Source organism: Schistocerca serialis, chromosome 4, assembly GCF_023864345.2.
Source record: "Schistocerca serialis cubense isolate TAMUIC-IGC-003099 chromosome 4, iqSchSeri2.2, whole genome shotgun sequence".
NCBI lineage: Eukaryota > Metazoa > Arthropoda > Insecta > Orthoptera > Acrididae > Schistocerca > Schistocerca serialis.
The window spans coordinates 583,948,453-583,970,144 of record NC_064641.1 but is presented as its reverse complement, the minus strand read 5'-3'; the positions used below and the strand labels follow the sequence as shown (position 1 = coordinate 583,970,144).

General features: G+C 42.0%; 1 protein-coding gene across 1 annotated transcript in view; it reads right to left on the bottom strand.

The window, feature by feature from the left end:
* Nucleotides 1-21,692, bottom strand: part of LOC126474621 (transmembrane protein 117-like) — a 321,902-nt gene that overhangs the window by 257,206 nt on the left and 43,004 nt on the right. The window contains exons 2-3 of the mRNA XM_050102099.1: nt 4,380-4,583; nt 4,191-4,277 (exon numbers count right to left, since the gene is read on the bottom strand). Coding sequence (XP_049958056.1) covers nt 4,191-4,277; nt 4,380-4,583 — 291 coding nt within the window. The remainder of the gene's footprint in view (nt 1-4,190; nt 4,278-4,379; nt 4,584-21,692) is intronic.

The following is a 21,692-nucleotide window of genomic DNA, read 5'->3' as shown; positions in this document are numbered from 1 at the left end:
AAGTCTGTTGATACCGGTTGTTTTAAATAACGAAACATTTTTGCGATCTTGTCGTTAGAATGTTACTAGAAAACAGCATGTATGCTCAGACCACACACAGCTCGGCAAAAAGAGTCTCCGTGTTTTCCGCACTGCCTAGAGATAAAATCCGAATTGTGACTTTGGGCGTCCGAGCGGATTCGGCTTTCTTCGAAGTTTTGTCCAGTCTGATCTCCTGGGGAGATTCGTTGATGTGTTCGAGCGGGCCTACGGGTCTTCCGCGAATTCTGCTGAGGGCTGTTTCCCAGCTGACTTTTATGATCCACAGCGCAACCCCTCGGCTGTAGCCAAGCGCAAGATGATTTCATAGAGGCTTCTTATTTAGGTATATAAGCAGTTCAATAGAAGAAACAAAGTACTGGCAGTCACTGACACTGATTCATATTGCATTTGTCTGTGGGGATTAATTTATTCTAAGTTGTTTCTTCTTTTCATTTCGGATTTAATATCACTTGTGAGACAGTTTGGGGAAAAACAGGAGCGTATTAATGTATTGTTCACAGGAACAGGACGTTGTTAGTGTTCTCGTGGGGGCCTTAAAGTACCATGAGATGTCGACCAGCCGCCGTGTCATCCAATGCGTTGCGGCATCAGACGGATGCGGTATGGAGCGCAATGGGATCCGATTACAGCTCTCCCAGCCTTTTACCAACTTTCCAGATCACAGAGTTCCTACCTCTCTTTCAAATGCATCCTCAATTGGCATCAAGAGGCTGAGTGCACCCCATACCAAGGAAAAATTCTTGGTAGCATAAGGAGTCGAACCCAGGTCCTCTGACGGCAACCAGCTACGGCGGCAGACCTGTTACTTGTATTCCAATTCAGTATTACCTGGTCATTTCAATTATTGTGTTCAAATGATTTATAGTCTATACTGTAGTGCTGTTTTGGGCTAAATATTCAGCGGTTTGGCATTTAATAGGAGAGGTCTGTTCTATTGGGAATTTTAAAGTAACTGAGTATTGTGCTCAGATGAATTACGTTCTAGAAAAAAGTTGTGTTTTATCTACTGACTTTATTATTTATTGCGTGTCGAGTGTAGAATGATTTACTGGTTTTGATGTTCTTAATCTGTGGTAAGTGGAAAAATTTGTATATAATCTTTATGCTTTGATGTTTAATTTTTCAATTGAGATTAAGTGAGGAAACTTGTGAACCGGGAGATTTAGTTGTTGAGAAGTAAAAAAAGTACTTTGAAGGATATTTTATTTTTCTGTGGGCAAATCCACTAGCAGGCTCCAGTCCCTATTAAAATATTTTCTAATACCCGTTTCATTAAGCTTACATATCATCCTTTTGACACTCCAACCTCACATACAACGAAGGAAAAAAAAACAAAAAACATCAAGCAGGAGTTGTGTGACACAAACGAAAGTGTCTGCTGAAATGTCGCGCCAGTTCCGTAAGAGGCGCTATTCACGCCACTATGAGGATGCAAATCAAGTTTGCTTTAAATGCACGCTGTAACGGCCGTGAGCGATGCTTACCTCTGAGAGTGGCAGAATGCCTTTAAGGTGACAAAGAATATAGCAGAAAGACTTGACAGGAATGTAGCCTCTGTATATGATTGCTGGCAGCGGTGGTCGCTTGAAGACCGGGCTTCGGATGGCCACGTGGTACTACCGAGAGCGCAGAGCGTCGTGTTCGGTGTACGGCTCTGGCGCACCGTACTGTATCTGTATCAGCCATTAGAGCAACAGTTCGCACGACAGTGACAAAACGAAATGTCAGAAATCGGTTACTTCAAAGATTGTTTCGAGCCAGACGCCCTGTAGCCTGCATTCGATACTGACCCCAAACGACAGCCATTTGTGCTTTCAGTGGTGCCTAATTAGAGCTCATTTGAGGGCAGGGTGCAAGACTGTTTTGTTTTCTGATGATAGCTTGTCCTGACTTATGTGTCTGTTAGCAGGAGCTCAGTTGAGGGCCTACAACCAACCTGTCTGTGTGCTAGACACACTGGAACTACACCTGGAGTTAGGTCTAGTGTGCGAATTTGTATGACAGCTGGAGCATTTTCGTGGTTATCCGACGCACCCTGACTGCAAATTTGTACGTCAGTCCGGTTATCTGACATACTGTGCTGCCACTCAAGAACACCATTGCAGGGGTGTTTTCCAACAGAATAACGCTCGCCCAAATACCGCTGTTGTAACCCAATACGCTCTACAGAGTGTCGACGTGTTGCCTTGGCCTAGTCGATCACCACACCTGTCTCCAATCCAGCGCATATGGGACATCATCGGACAACAATTTCACCGTCACCCAGAAATAACACTAACCGTCCCCGTATCGACCGATAAAGAGCAACAGGCATGGAAGTCCATCTCACAAACTGAGATTCGGCACCTGTATATCACAATGCATGCGATTTTGTATGCTTGTGTTCAACAGTTTGACGTTGCATCGGTTGTTAATATAACAGCTTTTCAAATTTGCAGCGCTTACCTCGCGCTTACATTAAACTGTGATCCTGCAATGTCAATCACTTAAATACGTTATCTAGAGAAATATATTCTCGAAGTTTCATTACTTTACATTAATTACACTACTGGCCATTAAAATTGCTACACCGGGAAGATGACGTGCTACAGATGCGAAATTTAACCGACAGGAAGAAGATGCTGCGATATGCAAATGATTAGCTCTGCAGAGCATTCACACAAGGTTGGCGCCGGTGGCGACACCTACAACGTGCTGACATGAGGAAAGTTTGCAACCGATTTCTAATACACAAACAGCAGTTGACCGGCGCTGCCTGGTGAAACGTTGTGTAAGGAGGAGAAATGCGTACCATCACGTTTCCGACTTCAATAAAGGTCGGATTGTAGCCTATCGCGATTGCGGTTTATCGTATCGCGACATTGCTGCTCGCGTTGGTCGATATCCAATGACTGTTAGCAGAATATGGAACCGGTGGGTTCAGGAGGGTGATACGGAACGCCGTGCTCGATCCCAACAGCCTCGTATCACAAGCAGTCGACAGGCATCTTATCCGTCTGGCTGTAACGGATCGTACAGCCACGCCCCAATCCCTGAGTCAACAGATGGGGACGTTTGCAACAGAACAACCATCTGCACGAACAGTTCGACGACGTTTGCAGCAGCATGGACTATCAACTCGGAGACCATGGCTGCGGTTACCCTTGACGCTGCATCACAGACAGGAGCGCCTGCGATGGTGTACTCAACGACGAACCTGGATGCACGAATGGCAAAACGTCATTTTTTCGGATGAATCCAGGTTCTGTTTACAGCGTCATGATGGTCGGATCCGTGTTTGGCGACATTGCGGTGAACGCACATTGGAAGCGTGTATTCGTGATCGCCATACTGGGATATCACCCGGCTTGATGGTATGGGCTGCCATTGGTTACACGTCTCAGTCACCTCTTGTTCGCATTGACGGCACTTTGGACGTTACATTTCAGTTGTGTTACGACCTGAGGTTCTACCCTTTATTCGATCCCTGCCAAACCCTACATTTCAGCAGGATAATACACGACCGCATGTTACAGGTCATGTACGGGCGCTTCTGGATACAGAAAATGTTCGACTGCTGCCCTGGCCAGCACAGACTCCAGATCAATTACCATTTGCAAACGTCACTATACGTCAGTCACTACTCTTGATGAACTGTGGTATCGTGTTGAAGCTGCATGGGCAGCTGTACCTGTACACGCCATCCAAGCTCTGTTTGACTCAATGCCCATGCGTATCAAGGCCGTTATTACGGCCAGAGGTGGTTGTTTTGGGTAATGATTCCTCAGCATCTCTGCACCCAAATTGCGTGAAAATGTAATCACATGTCAGTTCTAGTATAATATATTTGTCCAATGAATACCCGTTTATCATCTGCATTTCTTCTTGGTGTAGCAATTTTAATGGCCGGTAGTGTGGGTTTGGGGCTGCTATTTTCTTCCGCCTGGGTATAGAGGTGTGTTTCATTCCTCACAGTAATTATCTCCTAGAACTAATACATATGCCTAGTAAGACTGGTTGAAACTGTTTCAGGAGTTTCAGAATCATGCTGAAACATTGACTACACATATGTTTACATACACATACATCTATATATATACGTGCAGTTTCTGTGGACAGGCGCAGGATGGAGGTGGCGGTGTGTTCTGCAGCGGGACGGGGGCACTCACCGTGGAGCGGCGGCGGTCTGTGGCGCTGAGTACGGTGGGCACCCTGCGCAGGCGGCCGGGCCGCGGCCGCTGGTGCTGCTGGTGGTGCTGGTGGTGGCGCGCGCCGTCGCAGCCCGCCCCCGCGCCGCGCACGCTGGCCGAGTCGGCCGACGCCGACGCCGAGGCGGAGGCGGAGCCGGCGGCCAGCACCGAGGCGCAGGTGGCGGCGCGGCTCAGCGGCTGCAGCTCGAGCGCCTCCTCGCTGCGCCCGCCCACCGCGTCCTCCTCCTCCTCCTCCTCTTCCTCCTCGTCCTCGATGTCCGCGTACTGGTAGTAGTTCTCGTAGATGGAGCCCCCGGCGCGCGACTCGGGCGGCGAGCAGCCTCCACTCGTCGTGCTGCCCCCACCGTACGACTGTGGACACACCACGCCGGGGGTGCTGGTAACTACACGGACACCTAGCCCGTCGTCTAGGTTGTATGGAGGACTGTCGATGTATACTATCTGATCGAAAGTACCGGGGAACCTCTATACAGGGTGTTACAGAAAGGTACGGCCAAGCTTTCAGGAAACATTCCTCACACTCAAAGAAAGAAAATATGTTGTGTGGACATGTGTCCGGAAACGCTTACTTTCCATGTTAGAGCTCATTTTATTACTTCTCTTCAAATCACATTAATCATGGAATGGAAACACACAGCAACAGAACGTACCGGCGTGACTTCAAACACTTTGTTACAGGAAACGCTCAAAATGTCCTCCGTTAGCGAGGATACATGCATCCACCCTCCGTCGCATGGAATCCCTGATGTGCTGATGCAGCCCTGAAGAATGGCGTATTGTATCACACGAAGGGTCTCTACATTTGGTACAGGGGTTGCGTAGACAAGAGCTTTCAAATGCCCCCATAAATGAAAGTCAAGAGGACTGAGGTCAGTAGAACGTGGAGGCCATGGAATTGGTCCGCCTCTACCAATCCATCGGTCACCGACTCTGTTGTTGAGAAGCATACGAACACTTCGACTGAAATGTGCAGGAGCTCCATCGTGCATGAACCACATGTTGTGTCGTACTTGTAAAGGCACATGTTCTAGCAGCACAGGTAGAGTATCCCGTACGAAATCATGATAACGTGCTCCATTGAGTGTAGGTGGAAGAACATGGGGCCCAATCGAGACATCACCAACAATGCCTGCCCAAACGTTCACAGAAAATCTGTGTTGATGACGTGATTGCACAACTGCGTGCGGATTCTCGTCAGCCCACACATGTTGATTGTGAAAATTTACAATTTGATCATGTTGTAATGAAGCCTCATCCGTAAAGATAACATTTGCACTAAAATGTTGAAGGAACCACTCGCAGAAGTGTGCCCGTGGAGGCCAATCAGCTGCTGATAGTGCCTACACACGCTGTACATGGTACGGAAACAACTGGTTCTCCCGCAGCACTCTCCATACAGTGATGTGGTCAACGTTACCTTGTACAGCAGCAACTTCTCTGACGGTGACATTAGGGTTATCGTCAACTGCACGAAGAATTGTCTCGTCCATTGCAGGTGTCCTCGTCGTTCTAGGTAATCCCCAATCGCGAGTAATAGGCTGGTATGTTCCGTGCTCCATAAGACGCCGATCAATTGCTTCGAACGTCTTCCTGTCGGGACACCTTCGTTCTGCAAATCTGTCTCGATACAAACGTACCGCGCCACGGCTATTGCCCCGTGCTAATCCATACATCAAATGGGCGTCTGCCAACTCCGCATTAGTAAACATTGCACTGACTGCAAAACCACGTTCGTGATGAACACTAACCTGTTGATGCTACGTACTGATGTGCTTGATGCTAGTACTGTAGAGAAATGAGTCGCATGTCAACACAAGCACTGAAGTCAACATTACGTTCCTTCAATTGGGCCAACTGGCGGTGAATCGAGGAAGTACAGTACATACTGACGAAACTAAAATCAGCTCTAACATGGAAATTAAGCGTTTCCGGACATATGTCCACATAACATCTTGTCAGTAGAGAAGCATCAACGGCAGACTGTGATGGCTCTAGTTCTTCCACCGTAATCGAGTCCATCAACATGAGGTAGCCAAGGAGGTGGAAACGTGGGTTCTACATCTACATCCACATACATACTCCGCAATCCACCATACGGGGCGTGGCGGTGGGTACCTCGTACCACAACTAGCATCTTCTCTCCCAGTTCCACTCCCAAACAGGACGAGGGAAAAATGACAGCCTATATGCCTCTGTACGAGCCCTAATCTCTCTTATCTTATCTTTGTGGTCTTTCCGCGAAATGTAAGTTGGCGGCAGTAAAATTGTACTGCAGTCGGCCTCAAATGCTGGTTCTCTAAATTTCCGCAGTAGCGATTCACGAAAAGAACGCTTCCTTTCCTCTAGAGACTCCCACCCAAGTTCCTAACACTCGCGTGATGATCAAACCTACCAGTAACAAATCTAGCAGCCCGCCTCTGAATTGCTTCTATGTCCTCCCTCAATCCGACCTGACAGGGATCCCAAACGCTCGAGCAGTACTCAAGAATAGGTCGTATTAGTGTTTTATAAGCGGTCTCCTTTATAGATGAACCACATCCTCCCAAAATTGTACCAATGAACCGAAGACGACTATCCGCCTTCCCCACAACTGCCATTACATGCTTGTCCCACTTCATATCGCTCTGCAATGTTACGTCCAAATATTTAATCGACATGACTGTGTCAAGCGCTACACTACTAATAGAGTATTCAAACATTACGGGATTCTTTTTCCTATTCATCTGCATTAATTTACATTTATCTATATTTAGAGTTAGCTGCCATTCTTTACACCAATCACAAATCCTGTCCAAGTCAAGACTGCTTGGTAGCTACAACAGGAAATTACAATTAGCAGGAGTACAAAACAAGAAAGTGTTTATTACTTAACTTTGCTGTAGTCCATGATCAGTTGGTTGATAATTATAGACTAAGCGTCTGTAGAATGACATAATTTACAACTCACAAATCTTGCAGTCACGAAATCTCTCGTAATCTTGAATGTCGAATCCGGTGAATTTGAAGACTAACTTGGAACAGAGCTACAAAGACTTGATGGCAGCAACGACTGAGCTGCAAACGATGACATCGGCGCAGGGTGACCACTGAGCGCGGCTACGAACTGTAGACTGGCACAACGGCACTACTCTCGTGCTGCACATGAAGTGGCCTAGCGGCGCCTCGCAGCGAGCATAGGTACTGCGAGTGGCTGTGTACTCTTTGGCTAACACAGCTGTTCTTCTGTTCCGTTTATCGAGAGAATCGCATCCGGTGGATCGATCTCTCAGGCGGCGGTGTGGTCGTATGACTGACGACATCACAGACTGAATCGGTCAGATAAACTCAATGACTTAGAACGTGGATTAGGCACTGGAAGCCACCTGAGTAACAAATCTATCAGGGACAATTCAACCCTTTTACACCTGACCATGTTAACTGTTGGTGACATGACAGTGAAGTGGTGCCGCTAAGGAACAAGCACACGGGATGGCCGGCCGTAGTAGAGGATGGCTATACACAGTCTACTCCCATTAATGTGATCACCGACTACGTTCGACATCTACGTAGAATAACTACTCCCAGATGGCAGGTGGCAGCACTAGCGTGCCTGGGACGGTGAAAACACTGTGGAAACGGAGCGATTCGTCTGACGTCTGAAAGAACATGATCATTGGCTTTCGGGCCAAGGGTGCAACATTTTCAATACGATTAAGCTTATAAACTGCGTGCCGCCTTGGTTAAAATATACCGTGCATGGAAAAATGGCGCCATCCAAACCCGGAGCCTAGGCAACCATAGGCCATAGATGACAGAGGTGAATAATGGCTGTGAACACGTGTGTGCGTGAACAGATGTGCAACTGTTGAACAACTGGTCACCCGGATGAACCAGGGGGCTGCCAACAGTATCTCCTCAACCACTGTCCAGCAAACGTTGCTCTATATGGTTCTTTGTGGCAGAAGCCTAGTTCATGCACCCATGCTAACTGCTGTTCATAGCCGACGAAGGATGGAATTTCCGCCACTGCCGCAACTGAACGTCCGCTGAGTGGTGACAAGTGGTCGTTGCAGATGAATCACGTTTTATGCTCCACCGGCGCGAAAAATCTGAAACCAGCGACCCTGCATCAATCGATCAAGGGATCTGTATGGTCTGGGGAATGTTTTCGTGTCATTACCTGGATAGTGTCGTCATTCTGGAAGACACCACTGGATCTACACAAGTACGCATCTATCCTCAGGGACCATGTACACCCCTACATTCAGTTTGTTTTTCCTCCGCACGATGGCACCTACCAGCACGCCATTGCAGCGTGTCTCAGACCCCGCATATTCATGTGTAGCTCGAAGAACACCAGGATGAGTTTATCGCTCTCCCCTGGCCACTTAACTCCCCGAATTTAACCCTATCCAGAATCTGTAGGACGATCTCGATGCGTCTGTTAGCGCCATGGATCATTAACCGAGAAAACTAGGGCAGCTGGACGTGGCACTGCAGTCGGCGTGGCTCCATATCACTTTCAGTACCTTCCAGAACCTTCCAGAACCTTCCAGAACCTTCCAGAACCTCTCAGCGATCCACAGTGCAAAAGGTGGTTATTCTAGCTTTTGACAGATGGTCATATGAATATGACTCGACTGTGTAAAAATCACGTGAAGGAATCACTCTTGCGTTCGAAAGAGCTGCCAACAGTCCACATAGCTCAAAGCCTGTGCGCAGGAAGTTAAAAAGATTGGGGTACAATGCTCGGGCAGTTACCGCGCATTTCTGTAGTCCTGAAGGGATGTAATGAGTGACTGTACAGTGAATGAGTGGAAACGATTGATTTGGAGTGACGAATCACTCTGTACCCTGTGGCAATCCAATGAGGGCGAATGCCCAGAGAACGATGTCTGTTATCGTGTGTAGTGCGAACAGTGAAGAACGGAGGAGTTGGCTTTATGGTATGGTAGTGTTTTCCGTGGTTAGAGTGTGATTACCTTAATACGCACACGAAAACGCATCTGGAACGACGTGAACGAGTTTTGCAGCACTGTGTACTGTATACACCAGAGCAACAGTTTGGAGATTGTGATTCTATCAGCGTGACAATGCACCATATCATAATGCGGAAGCTGTGGGAACTGTGAGGCAATGGCTTGTGAACGATAAAATTCCTGAAATGGAATGGCCTGTCCAGAGTACCGACCTGAACCTAATGGAATACCTTTGGGATGAGTCAGAACGTCGACTTCTCTCAAGACCCCAGCGTCTAACATCACTACTTTCTCTGGTTTTGGTGCTATTCCTCCACAAACATTGAGATACGCTGAAAGTGTCCCAGCAGAGTTCAAGACGCCATAAGGGAGAGGAGTGAATACACCACATATTAAAGTCCACTAATGGGTGTTCAGATGCTTTTGATCAAATGGTGTAAAATTTACGTTAATCACGAGTATTATCTCCATCCTATTCGTGACGAGTTGTTGGTAATTCTTCGAACAATGAGGAAAAAGATGGTATTTATTTGACAGCTTTATGTTTGGTGTGCAATAACTCCGGTGCGCTGTCCGTGGGAAAATTGAAGACATGCGCTAGAAAACGGGCTAACGCTCAAATGCAAAAAGTTGGAGATAAATGTTGCTATCTGTTTCTGGGTACGGGAACTATCAAACTTTATACAAACGCTTGTAAAGTAATTTAATAAAAATTCTAAAAAAGCCTATGAGATAGACAGGGTTACAATACACAAAGAAAATGGTTATTCCTAAAATATGCATGTATTAGTACCGAAATAATTCAAAATGCAAAGAACAGCCTTCACATAAATACGCTTGCAGCCCAGAAATCACTGCGGGCAACCAGAAACACAATACTGTTACTTAAAGGGCAATAGTTGCAGTTAGTAAAACAATTTTTTAAAAAGTTCTATTATGATATCTGTGTTGTTAGTGTAAGTAGGCTGTTTAGGTTTTCTTATTGGTAACGCCACGTAGCGCTCTGTATGAAAATCACTGGCTGTGCTGTGTGCAGTCTGTGGCTAGTTTGCATTGTTGTCTACCATTGTAGTGTTGGGCAGCTGGATGTTAACAGCGCGTAGCGTTGTGCAGTTGGAGGTGAGCCGCCAGCAGTGGTGGATGTGGGGAAGTGAGATGGCGGATTTTTGAGAATGGATAATCTGGAGGTGTGTCCATCAGAAACAGTAGATTTGTAAGAATGGATGTCATGAACTGCTATATATGTTATGACTGTTAAGGTAAATACATTTTTTGTTTTCTACTAAAATCTTTCATTTGCTAACTATACCTATCAGTAGTTAGTGCCTTCCGTAGTTTGAATCTTTTATTTAGCTGGCAGAAGTGGCGCTCGCTGTTTTGCAGTAGTTCGAGTAACGAAGATTTTTGTGAGGTAAGTGATTTGTGAAACGTATAGGTTAATGTTAGTCAGGGCCATTCTTTTGTAGGGATTACTGAAAGTCAGATTGCGGTGCGCCAAAAAATATTGTGTGTCAGTTTAAGCACAGTCATGTATAATTTTTCAAAGGGGACGTTTCATATGTCGACCCTTAGCCGAGGATACCTCATGGAATCTTCTGATTTTTTCTTGTAGTTTGTGTAATTAGTGTAGCTTTAGTTTATTGCTAGCGCGTAATTGTAGAGAGAATCTCCTTTGTAGTTGCAGTCTTTCATTGTTGTACAGTAAAACAGTTGTGGCATGAATGTACATTTGCACTAAGTATTTCGCAGCTGCGCTTGCAATTAACTAGATATTTTTTCAGTGCTATGTTAATCTGTTCTCTTATTTTTGCTCTTCAAATTGTGCTTTTCTGTGTTATCGTGTGAAATATTGTGACAATAATGGCGTGTGAAAAACGTAACACTAGGCTCCAAAGTAAACTGAGAAATAATAGTGACGATGAGCGTAGCTTATCAGCACCACTGTGTAGTGAATTAACAGACATTCAAAGTAGTGATTTGGTAATTGTGCATAGGGAAATGGAGCGGGCGGCAAATAATGGTGTAGACAGTGAAACAAGTAGTGAACAGGGAAGCATTATCGATCGATCGGTAGGCAACAGATCGCCTCAGGAATCCGAAATGACAGAACACAGTATTGCAAATGCTGTAGACTCAGGTTTTGGGTCCTCACCGTTTTCTCAAATAAGCCAAGACACATTTTCTGCTCGTCAAAATGTAAATGTTGCCGGTGCAAATGCACTGCCGAAAAGCATAGAGGAAGAGATTCCAGACACTAATACATTATTATTGCAATTAATGCAGCAAATGAAACAAAATCAGAGGCAAACGCAGCAACAGTTAGACACAATGGAACAAAATCTTCAAAAGCTAGACACAATGGAACAATATCTTCAAAAGCTAGACACAATGCAACAAAATCTTCAAAAGTTCGACACAATGGAACAACACCAGAGACAAACACAGCAACAGTTAGACACAATGGAGCAACACCAGAAACAAACACAGCAACAGTTAGACACAATGGAACAAAATCAGAGACAAACACAGCAAAAGCTTCAAAAGTTAGACACCACACTTGAACAAACACGTGAAGATTTAACTACTGAGTTACATAACATTGAATCGAAATGTCAAAAAGTCTGTAATGACGTAAAAACACAAATTTGTGAGCATTTTCAACCTATTTTTTTGCGGCATGAAAATGCATTACAGAATCACGAAGCAGCCGTAAAAGAACTGCAAACTATTGTTCATGGAAATCATGAGACCTTGCAAGCTAAAATTGACTCAGTTCCATCTACCGATTCGGTTACGCAACTTGCAAAAACTCAGGAAAACTTAAAGGACACAGTAGGTACTCTGAAAATTGGTTCAGAAAGACGCATGGAGGAAATTAGTTCGCTATCAGAGAAAGTAGTCGAACTTTCGGATCAGCTAAATAATTTATCTACGAAGGTAGATGATAATCTGAATGACGCAAGACTGGTAGTCTTTAATGACACAGAAGTGTACGAACAAATTAGGAAATTCAAACAAAATCAGAATCAAATTAATACACAACACCAAAGAGAAATCCGGCAAGTACAAGATCAGCTGTCACAGGTAATACAATAATTACGCATTTCAGAGGACACTCGCGCTCCAACACGGGAAGAGGGACTTAGAAATACGGAAAAGCCGCAAAATAATAACACAGCGCATTTCGGAAATTATGAAAGAAATTGGCAAGGTTCACCGAATTTTGAAATGGAACGCTGAAACGACGCAACAATGACCGACATGCGACTCGCCGACACGATAATTTTGAATATAAGCTGTTCATTACTACACCCAAATTCAAAACATTTAAGAATTCTGGCAACATCATTCATCCACAAGCGTGGCTTCATCAATTCTCTCATTGTTTCCCCCTCAACTGGTCATTAGAGCACAGATTAGAATTTATGTGTGGCTATTTAGAGAATGAACCAGCTGTAAGAATGCGATCGGCCATTCACGATTGCCACAGTGAAGGAGAATTTTACCATGCCTTCCTCTCAGCATATTGGTCTCAAGCTACACAAGACCGAGTAAAACATAGCATCATAATGATGAAACATTTTGAACAATCTGAATTTTCCAGTCTTGTGAAATATTTTGAAGACATGTTGCACAAGAATCAGTACCTGTCAAACCCATACAGCCCCTCAGAACTCATCTGCATTTGCTTAATCAAATTACCTGAACATTTACGACATATTATTTTGGCAGGACGTTGCAAAGACGACATTGTAGCTTTTTAGGGACTCTTACAAGAATTAGAAATTGACACTGACAATCGCGGAACGCGAAAACAGGAACACAACAATTACAGGTCACATCTGTCGCAGTTCCGCGATGAAAGAAATAATAACTGGACACGACAAGGCTATTCTCACAACACAAATCGTGACCAAAACAGACATCACCCGTATGACAACCGTTGGCAGAGTAGTAATAATTACAGGGAAAGATCACCTCTCCGCGGTAGTGACTATCACAGAGACAATCAGAGAAACAGACAATATGGGAACCAAAATAATTATTATCAAGGGAGACAGAATGACTTTAAACGCAACGGTCCAGCGCGCAGTTACGATTCAGGGAGAAATTCTCCACCTTGTGACCGACAAGAAAGAAACTATGGAATCTACCGACATGACGACAGACGATATGATCGTAATGACAGACCTGAATTGCATCAGAACTGGCGGGATTCAAACAGGGCGCGGCCCTCTCGACAAGGTGAATTTGTAGAAGTTAGGTCTCAAAATCCCAATAACGACGCGCGCCAACAAAGAGACAATAGGCAATGACTCATACCCCTGGCAGCCACAAAACGTACTTCTGAAACTGACGACGCAGCTGCCGTAGCTAGTAACTACGTAAAAATGGAAGACATTAGGGTCATCTTACTCCAGGAACACGACGGAAAACATAACAACATTGCATATCCTGTGATTCACATTACGATAAATGACGTAAAATTTACGGCAGTACTTGACTCTGGCAATCCCATTTTAGTAATTAGTGAAACAGCCTTTAGCAAATGCAACAAATCGGACGATTGCCCCACACTTCCGTTACGTAAGATTAAATTACAAGGTGCGATCGTTGGAAAAAGTGTAGATGTAAGCCAACAAACCAACGTAGAATTCTTTTGTCAAAGCCATAGCTTCTCTATGAACTTTCTTATTGTTCCATTATTGTCGACGGAAATTATATTGGGAGTAGACTTTTTGAATGAATACAAAGCAATCTTAAACTTTCACGATGCTGAAATAAGTTTAGAGAAAGAAGGTAAGTCAATAGCTTTGAAATTTGAAGATTGGCTCTCAAACCATGACGAGGAAATTAATCGGGTTTACCTTCTGTTAGACAACAGTTCGGAATTTTCTACGGAACTAGACACTAACAATCACACTGCAAGAACTGACAGGGATGATATCGACGACATATTTGATACTAATGAGTTAATTCAGAATAAAATTCAAACAATTGAGAATTGTAATGACACTGATAGGCAAGACCTTTTTGAGATTTTACAAGTACATTCCACAGTTTTTGCTCACAAAACAGGAACAATCAAAGGATTTCAATATCAATTTCGTGTTCGTGAGCATACTAAATTTTGTGTTAGACCATACGTAATTCCAGCACATTATAGGGACCGTGTTAGAACAGAAATACAATCTATGCTTGACGAGGGCATTATTGAGCCTGTAGTAAGCTCATAAAACAATCCATTACATGTTGTTGAGAAGAAAAATGAATCGATCAGACTTGACTTAGATTCGAGACAAATCAATACTATCATTATTCCTGAAACAGACAGGCTGCAAACGATGGAAGAACTTCTTCAAAATTTTAATGGTGTAAAAGTGTTGTCTTCTATTGATCTCAGATCCAGCTTTTATCAGATCGATCTTCATCCAGAATGTAGAAGATACACAGCTATCCTTTGTTTCGGCGTTTGTTATCAGTTTCAGAAACTTCTTTTGGTTTGAACATTTCTTCGGCAGCATTCATTCGCGGGCTAAATTCCATATTACCTGAGTTCTTAAAACGTCACATCACCTTATATGTGGACGATATTCTGATAGCAGAAGCCTCATGGGAACAACACAATCGCATCCTCAACAGCGTGTTACATATCTTTGCAGAATCTGGAATTACAGTTAACTTGGAAAAGTCTGAATTCGGTAGGACAAAGGTGAAGTTTTTGGGACATATTATTTCTTCTGAAGGCATTCAGCCGGATCCTGAAAAGTTAGAAGCAATCAGAGCCATCCAGCTCCATCCACAAAAAAAACAAGTCCGCAGTTTTCTAGGTCTCGTAAATTTTTACCGTCGTTTTCTGTATATGAAAATTCTAGTTACACCAAAACTTTGTTCTCTCACTGGAAAAAATACTATTTGGAACTGGGACGAACAAGCACAGTTGGAATTCAATTCTTTGAAAGAATCGCTGCTTAACGCGCCAATGCTAGCTCATCCAGATCTGTCACAAGATTTCTGCCTTTGCACAGATTCTTCTAAAGTCGGTCTTGGTGCCCATTTATTTCAAGAAGCCATAGAAAATGACACTACTGTTCAGAAAACCATTGGTTTTGCTAGCCGAGTGCTAACAAAATCTGAAAAAAATTATTCCGTTACTGAATTAGAAGCTTTAGCTATCGTTTGGGCATTTAACAAATTCCGTTTCTTTCTTTCTGGTAAGCACGTAAAAGTATACAGTGATCATCGTGCATTACAATTTCTTATGTCTTCAAAATTAAATCATGACATGTTAAAACGTTGGGCATTGTTTCTGCAAGAATTCCACTTCACAATAGTCTACATTCCCAGCAAGGAGAACATTGTTGCGGACGCACTGTCACGCACACCGGCTGGGCTTGAGAAAAGTAACACAGAAGGCAACCTCGAGAAAAATTTCAGTATTCTTTACATTCAGAAAGTCGCCTTTGAAAACTTCATCACCACATCTTTAAAGGACATTGCTCATGAGCAAGATAAAGATCCGATTTGGAAAGACATCAAAAGTAAATGGCATGAAAAGACGCACACTCGGATTCGGCGTTATTATCTGGTTAGAAACAACATACTCTTCAAACGCTGCACTGTTGATGACAAGCTATGGGTACTTTGCATTCCAGACGATTTTGTTAATAAGCTCATTTGGTACATTCATTTCAGCTACGCACATTTTGGTCCACGAAAATGTTATCATATTCTTCGAACGACTTGTTACTTTAACAATATGGAAAAGAGAATTCGAAGAATCTTGTCTGTTTGTAAACTTTGTCAAAAGGCGAAACCATCTACTATCTCACATTGTATTCCGTTGTTTCTTATCATTCCTTCTAAATTAAAAGAATTTGCTGCAGTTGATCTCTTGGGACCCCTGGTCAGAACATCGAATGGATTTTCGTACGTTCTAGTCGCTGTTGAACTTACTTCAAAATTTGTTTCTTTCACTCCATTACGTAAAGCCACTGGACGGTCTGTATCCAACGCCTTTGTTAAAAATTTCTTACGTGAAGCTGGCCACGTTGCTAAAGTCATTTCAGATAACGGATCGCAATTCAGATCTGCTGTTTGGTCACGCATGCTTCGGAACCATAAAATCAAACCTGTTTTTATTTCATTGTACTCACCACATTGTAACCCGTCTGAACGGATTATGAAAGAAATCAATAAGCTTTGCAGACTTTATTGTCACAGAAAGCATCAGAATTGGGACAAATATTTACACTTATTTCAAAATGTGCTGAATGAAATGCCTCATGACTCCACTGCTTTACCACCTACTCTTGTACTGAAGAATGAAGAACCACCGAACAGAATCAGAGAGCTTGTACCTTTCCTGAATACACGTAAACTTCGACACAAAGTCATAATTGATTTGGCTATTAAAAATATAAAATCTGCAGCAGACAAAAGAAAAAAACTACACGGTAAAGCAAATGCAAAGAAATTATATATTGATCAGAAAGTTCTCATTAAAGCTCATTCATTGTCACATAAGAAGAAACACTTGAGTCACAAATTCTTTCTGATTTACAATGGACCTTACAGAATCCGACGTATACCACATGATAATTGCGTTGAAGTTGAAACTCTGCGTACTAGGAAGAGTAAATGATTGCACCACATTTCACATGTAAAACCGTTTATTGAGAGATAATCTGTTTTTCTTTTTAAATTTAGTCTTTACTATAAAATTTTTCACTTCACGTTACTGGTACTCTTTGCCACACTTAGAAACTGTTAACATGTAACTATGTTTTAAAATAAACTATCTAGTCTATAACCTAGGGAACATATTTAGACAGTAATTACGAATGCACTGTAATAGTGAACAGACGACACAGTGTTATTGTGTGTGTACATTCTTGCTTGTTAGTGGCACGATTACGTAACGACCATAAGGCTCACATACTTAGAACATGTACCGGTACTGCTAATGAGATTTTAATGCAACATTTTGGTTTATTTGAAAATAGATTCTGGATTTAAAGTACTTTGACAGCTACACGATTATATCACGACGCTACTAATGAGTGACACAATTTATATTATTGGTTTTGCGCTGTATCTGTTTTATATCTGCACAGGTTTTCTGTATTATTCTGGAAAGTAAAACATGTTTTAGTAGTAACCTTTGTGGTATGGCTACAATGAGACAGCCTTTTTCGTAGCACAACAATACGTTACATTATAGTACTTTCTTGATCACGGTAAGGTACGTAATAACTACGATATCTATACGCAAAGCATTTCACTTTCGTTTATGATGCGGTAAGTACATTGACTTCAGCAGAACTTTGCTTACAGAGGACGATAACTACGACAGTTCCACAGAATTATCTTACAGCAAGATGCACATTTAGCGCTACAGGACAAGCATTTGAGTGATTAATTTTGTACTTAAACCATTTATTTTTCAAGATTTTTGAATTACAAAGAAAGTTTTCCGTGATACATTTCATTCCATTGTTGTAATCTGTAACACCTGAGGGTATAATTACATTTATCCTCAGGGGGGTACACGCTTACTTTGTGTACCATGTGTGTGGCAAGCACAAGGAGCCCTAACTAATATGGTATTTGCTTATACAACTTTACACATCGATACCATATTTCTCTAACACATAAATTGCACAGCTATCTGTTCATTTAACTGGGAGAGACAAACAGTTTTTTACTACGTCAGTGACACATGTTTATGCAATTACACAGTTGGATAACTTCACAATTATGAAATTGTATTTTGTCTGTACTTTTTGAACTGTTTATATTTTTTCGGAACCATTGTGATAATATGAGAGCTTAGAATGACGTATTTGGTAAGGGATCATGATTTTTTAAGTACGTTTGAGGTAGATGACTTTATTGAAGGTCTTGAAATTATTGAAAGAAGCTGCGGCGATTCTGAGATGTGATTGATCTGTTATGATGTTATTATTGCGATGACGATGTGTATTGCTGCTGAGGTACGTTTATGATCAATAAGCTGAGAATCGTACTTTAAAGAGTTATGAAATGTGTGTACATGCGTGAATGTATCACAATGCCGCCGAAAATTTTTTGGACTCTGTTATATTGATAGGATTTTGTTTCTACACATTTGTAATGCAAATTCTCGACCTGTGAAATTTTTATATGAGACTGTTACTGCTGTCGTAAATATTTCGGTAAGAAAGTTAAGTGACCACCTTCACGTAATGCGTCGTGGGCACCCAGCTGCGTGACAATTGCCTGGAAAAAAGCCATTAGTGTATGCCTTTCAGAGGCACAGGTGGAGAAAAAAAAAGGAGGCCATTATCCTCGCTATTGACATTCCTTTGTAGAAAGCATCGCAAATACGACATGCTCAAACTTGAAAACATATGATTATACTGTGGCGCTTTTAAGTTATGATATTTACTAAAATGCCTAATGAAATGATGAGAAATATTTTACATCTATTGTCTTTCTAGTTGAGAGTTTGCTCATTTTGTTTAATATCAAGTTTCTAGCTGCAGCAGCATTGGTTAAAATAAAATTTAATAGATGTACTAATATCTCTATTTTCTGTCTACAGACCCAGTAAAGAATAATTTTATGATGTACTTTCGTAGAAAAGAGAGCACAAATAGACATTTCCCTTCACAGGAATTGCAAAAATAAATTTTTAACAGGTTGGTAACTTATCTGCTAGAGTAAGTCAAGGTGATGCATCACTCTAGTGTTAAGATGTGACATAGGTATTAAACATGACCATTTTTACTGTAATATTTTTCTGCTTGAGCTTTGTCATGTTTAGATATAAGTTATTACATTTGCTGCTGCTGTTTGCCAGGCATAGTGCTACTAAATTTCACTTTGTATTACTCTGTTAAGCTAGGTTTACTACTGATTTATTTTTGTTGTTGCTGCACATTGGCTCATATTAGTTGTAATGCCGTATTTGCTTGGTAATTTAGATTTACTGTAGCTTGCTTTGCCAATTTCCATTTTTTTGTCATTGCTGTTTGTGTTAATTGTTTTGTGCTGCTGCATTGCCTCGTCCCTTAGTTTAGCATCTGAGCTCAGTAGATTTAAGTTAGCTTAAGATGGGGTAGGCTATATGTGAGAACGAGTTGTGATGAATTGGAAGAAATGCATCGAGAAGCTATAAGAAAATGGTTTGGCCAAAAAAGAATTTTGAAAGAGGATGTGAACAGAATACAAGAAGCATGGTTGGATAGGATTTTTTTTGGTGGAAACAAATGTTGAAATGAGGGGAAAGATCTACAGAACGAAGTTTTGGGTTGGACTGCAGTATCAAATGTCACACTGAAAACGACCCCTGTCTTTCCTTTTTTATTATTCCGCTATGCGTTTATGTACCCTTGTGTATTTGTCTTTTTCCTGTCTTTAAGTGTTTAGCTAATAAGATTTATGTTGTAGTATTTTTCAAATACTGTGTTATTTACTTTGTAAAGATGTTTAGACATTATTTATTCAGTTTTGTTTTAATGCTCATGTGTGAAGTTGATGTTTCAAAAGTTATTCTGATCTTTTATGTATTTACTTACGTCATAATTCCTGTAACACTGATGTATATGTTATTTCGATTCTTCTGCAAAGCTTGCATTACCACAAATGTTATCTGTATTGTTATGTTCTTTAATGATGTATTTTGTACCTTTGTTATTGTATTCTTATGTTATAAAATTGTAATTGACACCAGTTCATCAAATTAAGTAACTTGTAAGTTACATTTCACTGCACATGTTTCTGTTGGTCATAGTATGTGGACAATATGTGAGAAGTAGGGACTGTTAGTGTTTGCACGTGTGTTAATAATTCAGCAAGGGACTGGATAACAGCATTGCTGGTTCTAAAGACAATTCCAAAAACTTTGTGAGTGCACAAGTGGTGGTTTATGGACTTGCTATATTGTCCGCAAGACTCTTTGATGGTGATTGTGCAATTGCACAGTTGCAGCAGATGGCTGCTGGCCGTCTCTACAAGGACTACAGTGGGTCCGCATCTTTGATGGCCCACCAATACCATTATCTCTACAAGGACTAAAGTGGATCTGCATCTTTGATGGCCCACGAATACCATAATCTCTACCAGGACTACAGTGGGTCTACTCTTGATGACCTATCTACCAATATTCTTCAAAACTTCCACTGACTCTGCGGTGGGTTTGCTTTGTTGTGGCCCATTACGTGTCTGCATGTCAAGAGTCAGCACAGTCTTTCCGTTGGAAGGACAACACTACTTCTTCAAGACTGCATGGAAATCCACTACTTCCGTGTGCATTTTCTTTTACTGCTCAGACATTGAGAAAAACACTGCTATTTTCCTGTGATGAACGATCAAGACTGTCTTTATGGACTGTGAGAAAATTTTAGCTGTTGACCAACATTGTACCAATAAGTGTGTGCATTTGATTTCTTTGTTATTGTAATTATAATTATGAAAAAATTTTTCAAATCTGTATTGGCCAGTGCCCAAAACAATTTATAAAATTTTTTGTGGGAAGCATGGGGGCTATATAAGTAGGCTGTTTAGGTTTTCTTATTGGTAACGCCACGTAGAGCTCTGTATGAAAATCACTGGCTGTGCTGTATGCAGTCTGTGGCTAGTTTGCATTGTTGTCTGCCATTGTAATGTTGGGCAGCTGGATGTTAACAGCGCGTAGCGTTGTGCAGTTGGAGGTGAGTCGCCAGCAGTGGTGGATGTGGGGAAGTGAGATGGCGGATTTTTGAGAATGGATAATCTGGAGGTGTGTCCATCAGAAACAGTAGATTTGTAAGAATGGATGTCATGAACTGCTATATATATTATGACTATTAAGGTAAATACATTTTTTGTTTTCTACTAAAATCTTTCATTTGCTAACTATGCCTATCAGTAGTTAGTGCCTTCCATAGTTTGAATCTTTTATTTACCTGGCAGTAGTGGCGCTCGCTGTTTTGCAGTAGTTCGAGTAACGAAGATTTTTGCGAGGTAAGTGATTTGTGAAACGTATAGGTTAATGTTAGTCAGGGCCATTCTTTTGTAGGGATTACTGAAAGTCAGATTGCGTTGCGCCAAAAAATATTGTGTTTCAGTTTAAGCACAGTCATGTATAATTTTTCAAAGGGGACGTTTCATTAGTTATAATTTAAAACTGAAGTAATCACTGAATAAAACGAAAGTTTTTCTACTTCAAAGTTTTATTAATGTTATTAAGTTTCAAAATCAGAAAAAGTTGTTTCATCAAAGAACCAGGATGCTCAGACTGTTTCGTCAGAGGAAATGTTTGTGAACCCCTGCTCTAGAAGCTGAATTTAACACGTACAGTGCAGATACTGTTCAGGAAAAGTTTTCGCGATAAACCAAAGAGATAAGAGATCTAAATGCAGCAACGAGAGTTGCGTCGAGGTGACAAAGGGAGATAAGGGTATGAGTGCGGGGGGGGGGGGGGGGGATTGAGAGTGTTGAGATGTCTTCTTACCACATGGCGATGTCGTAGGTACTT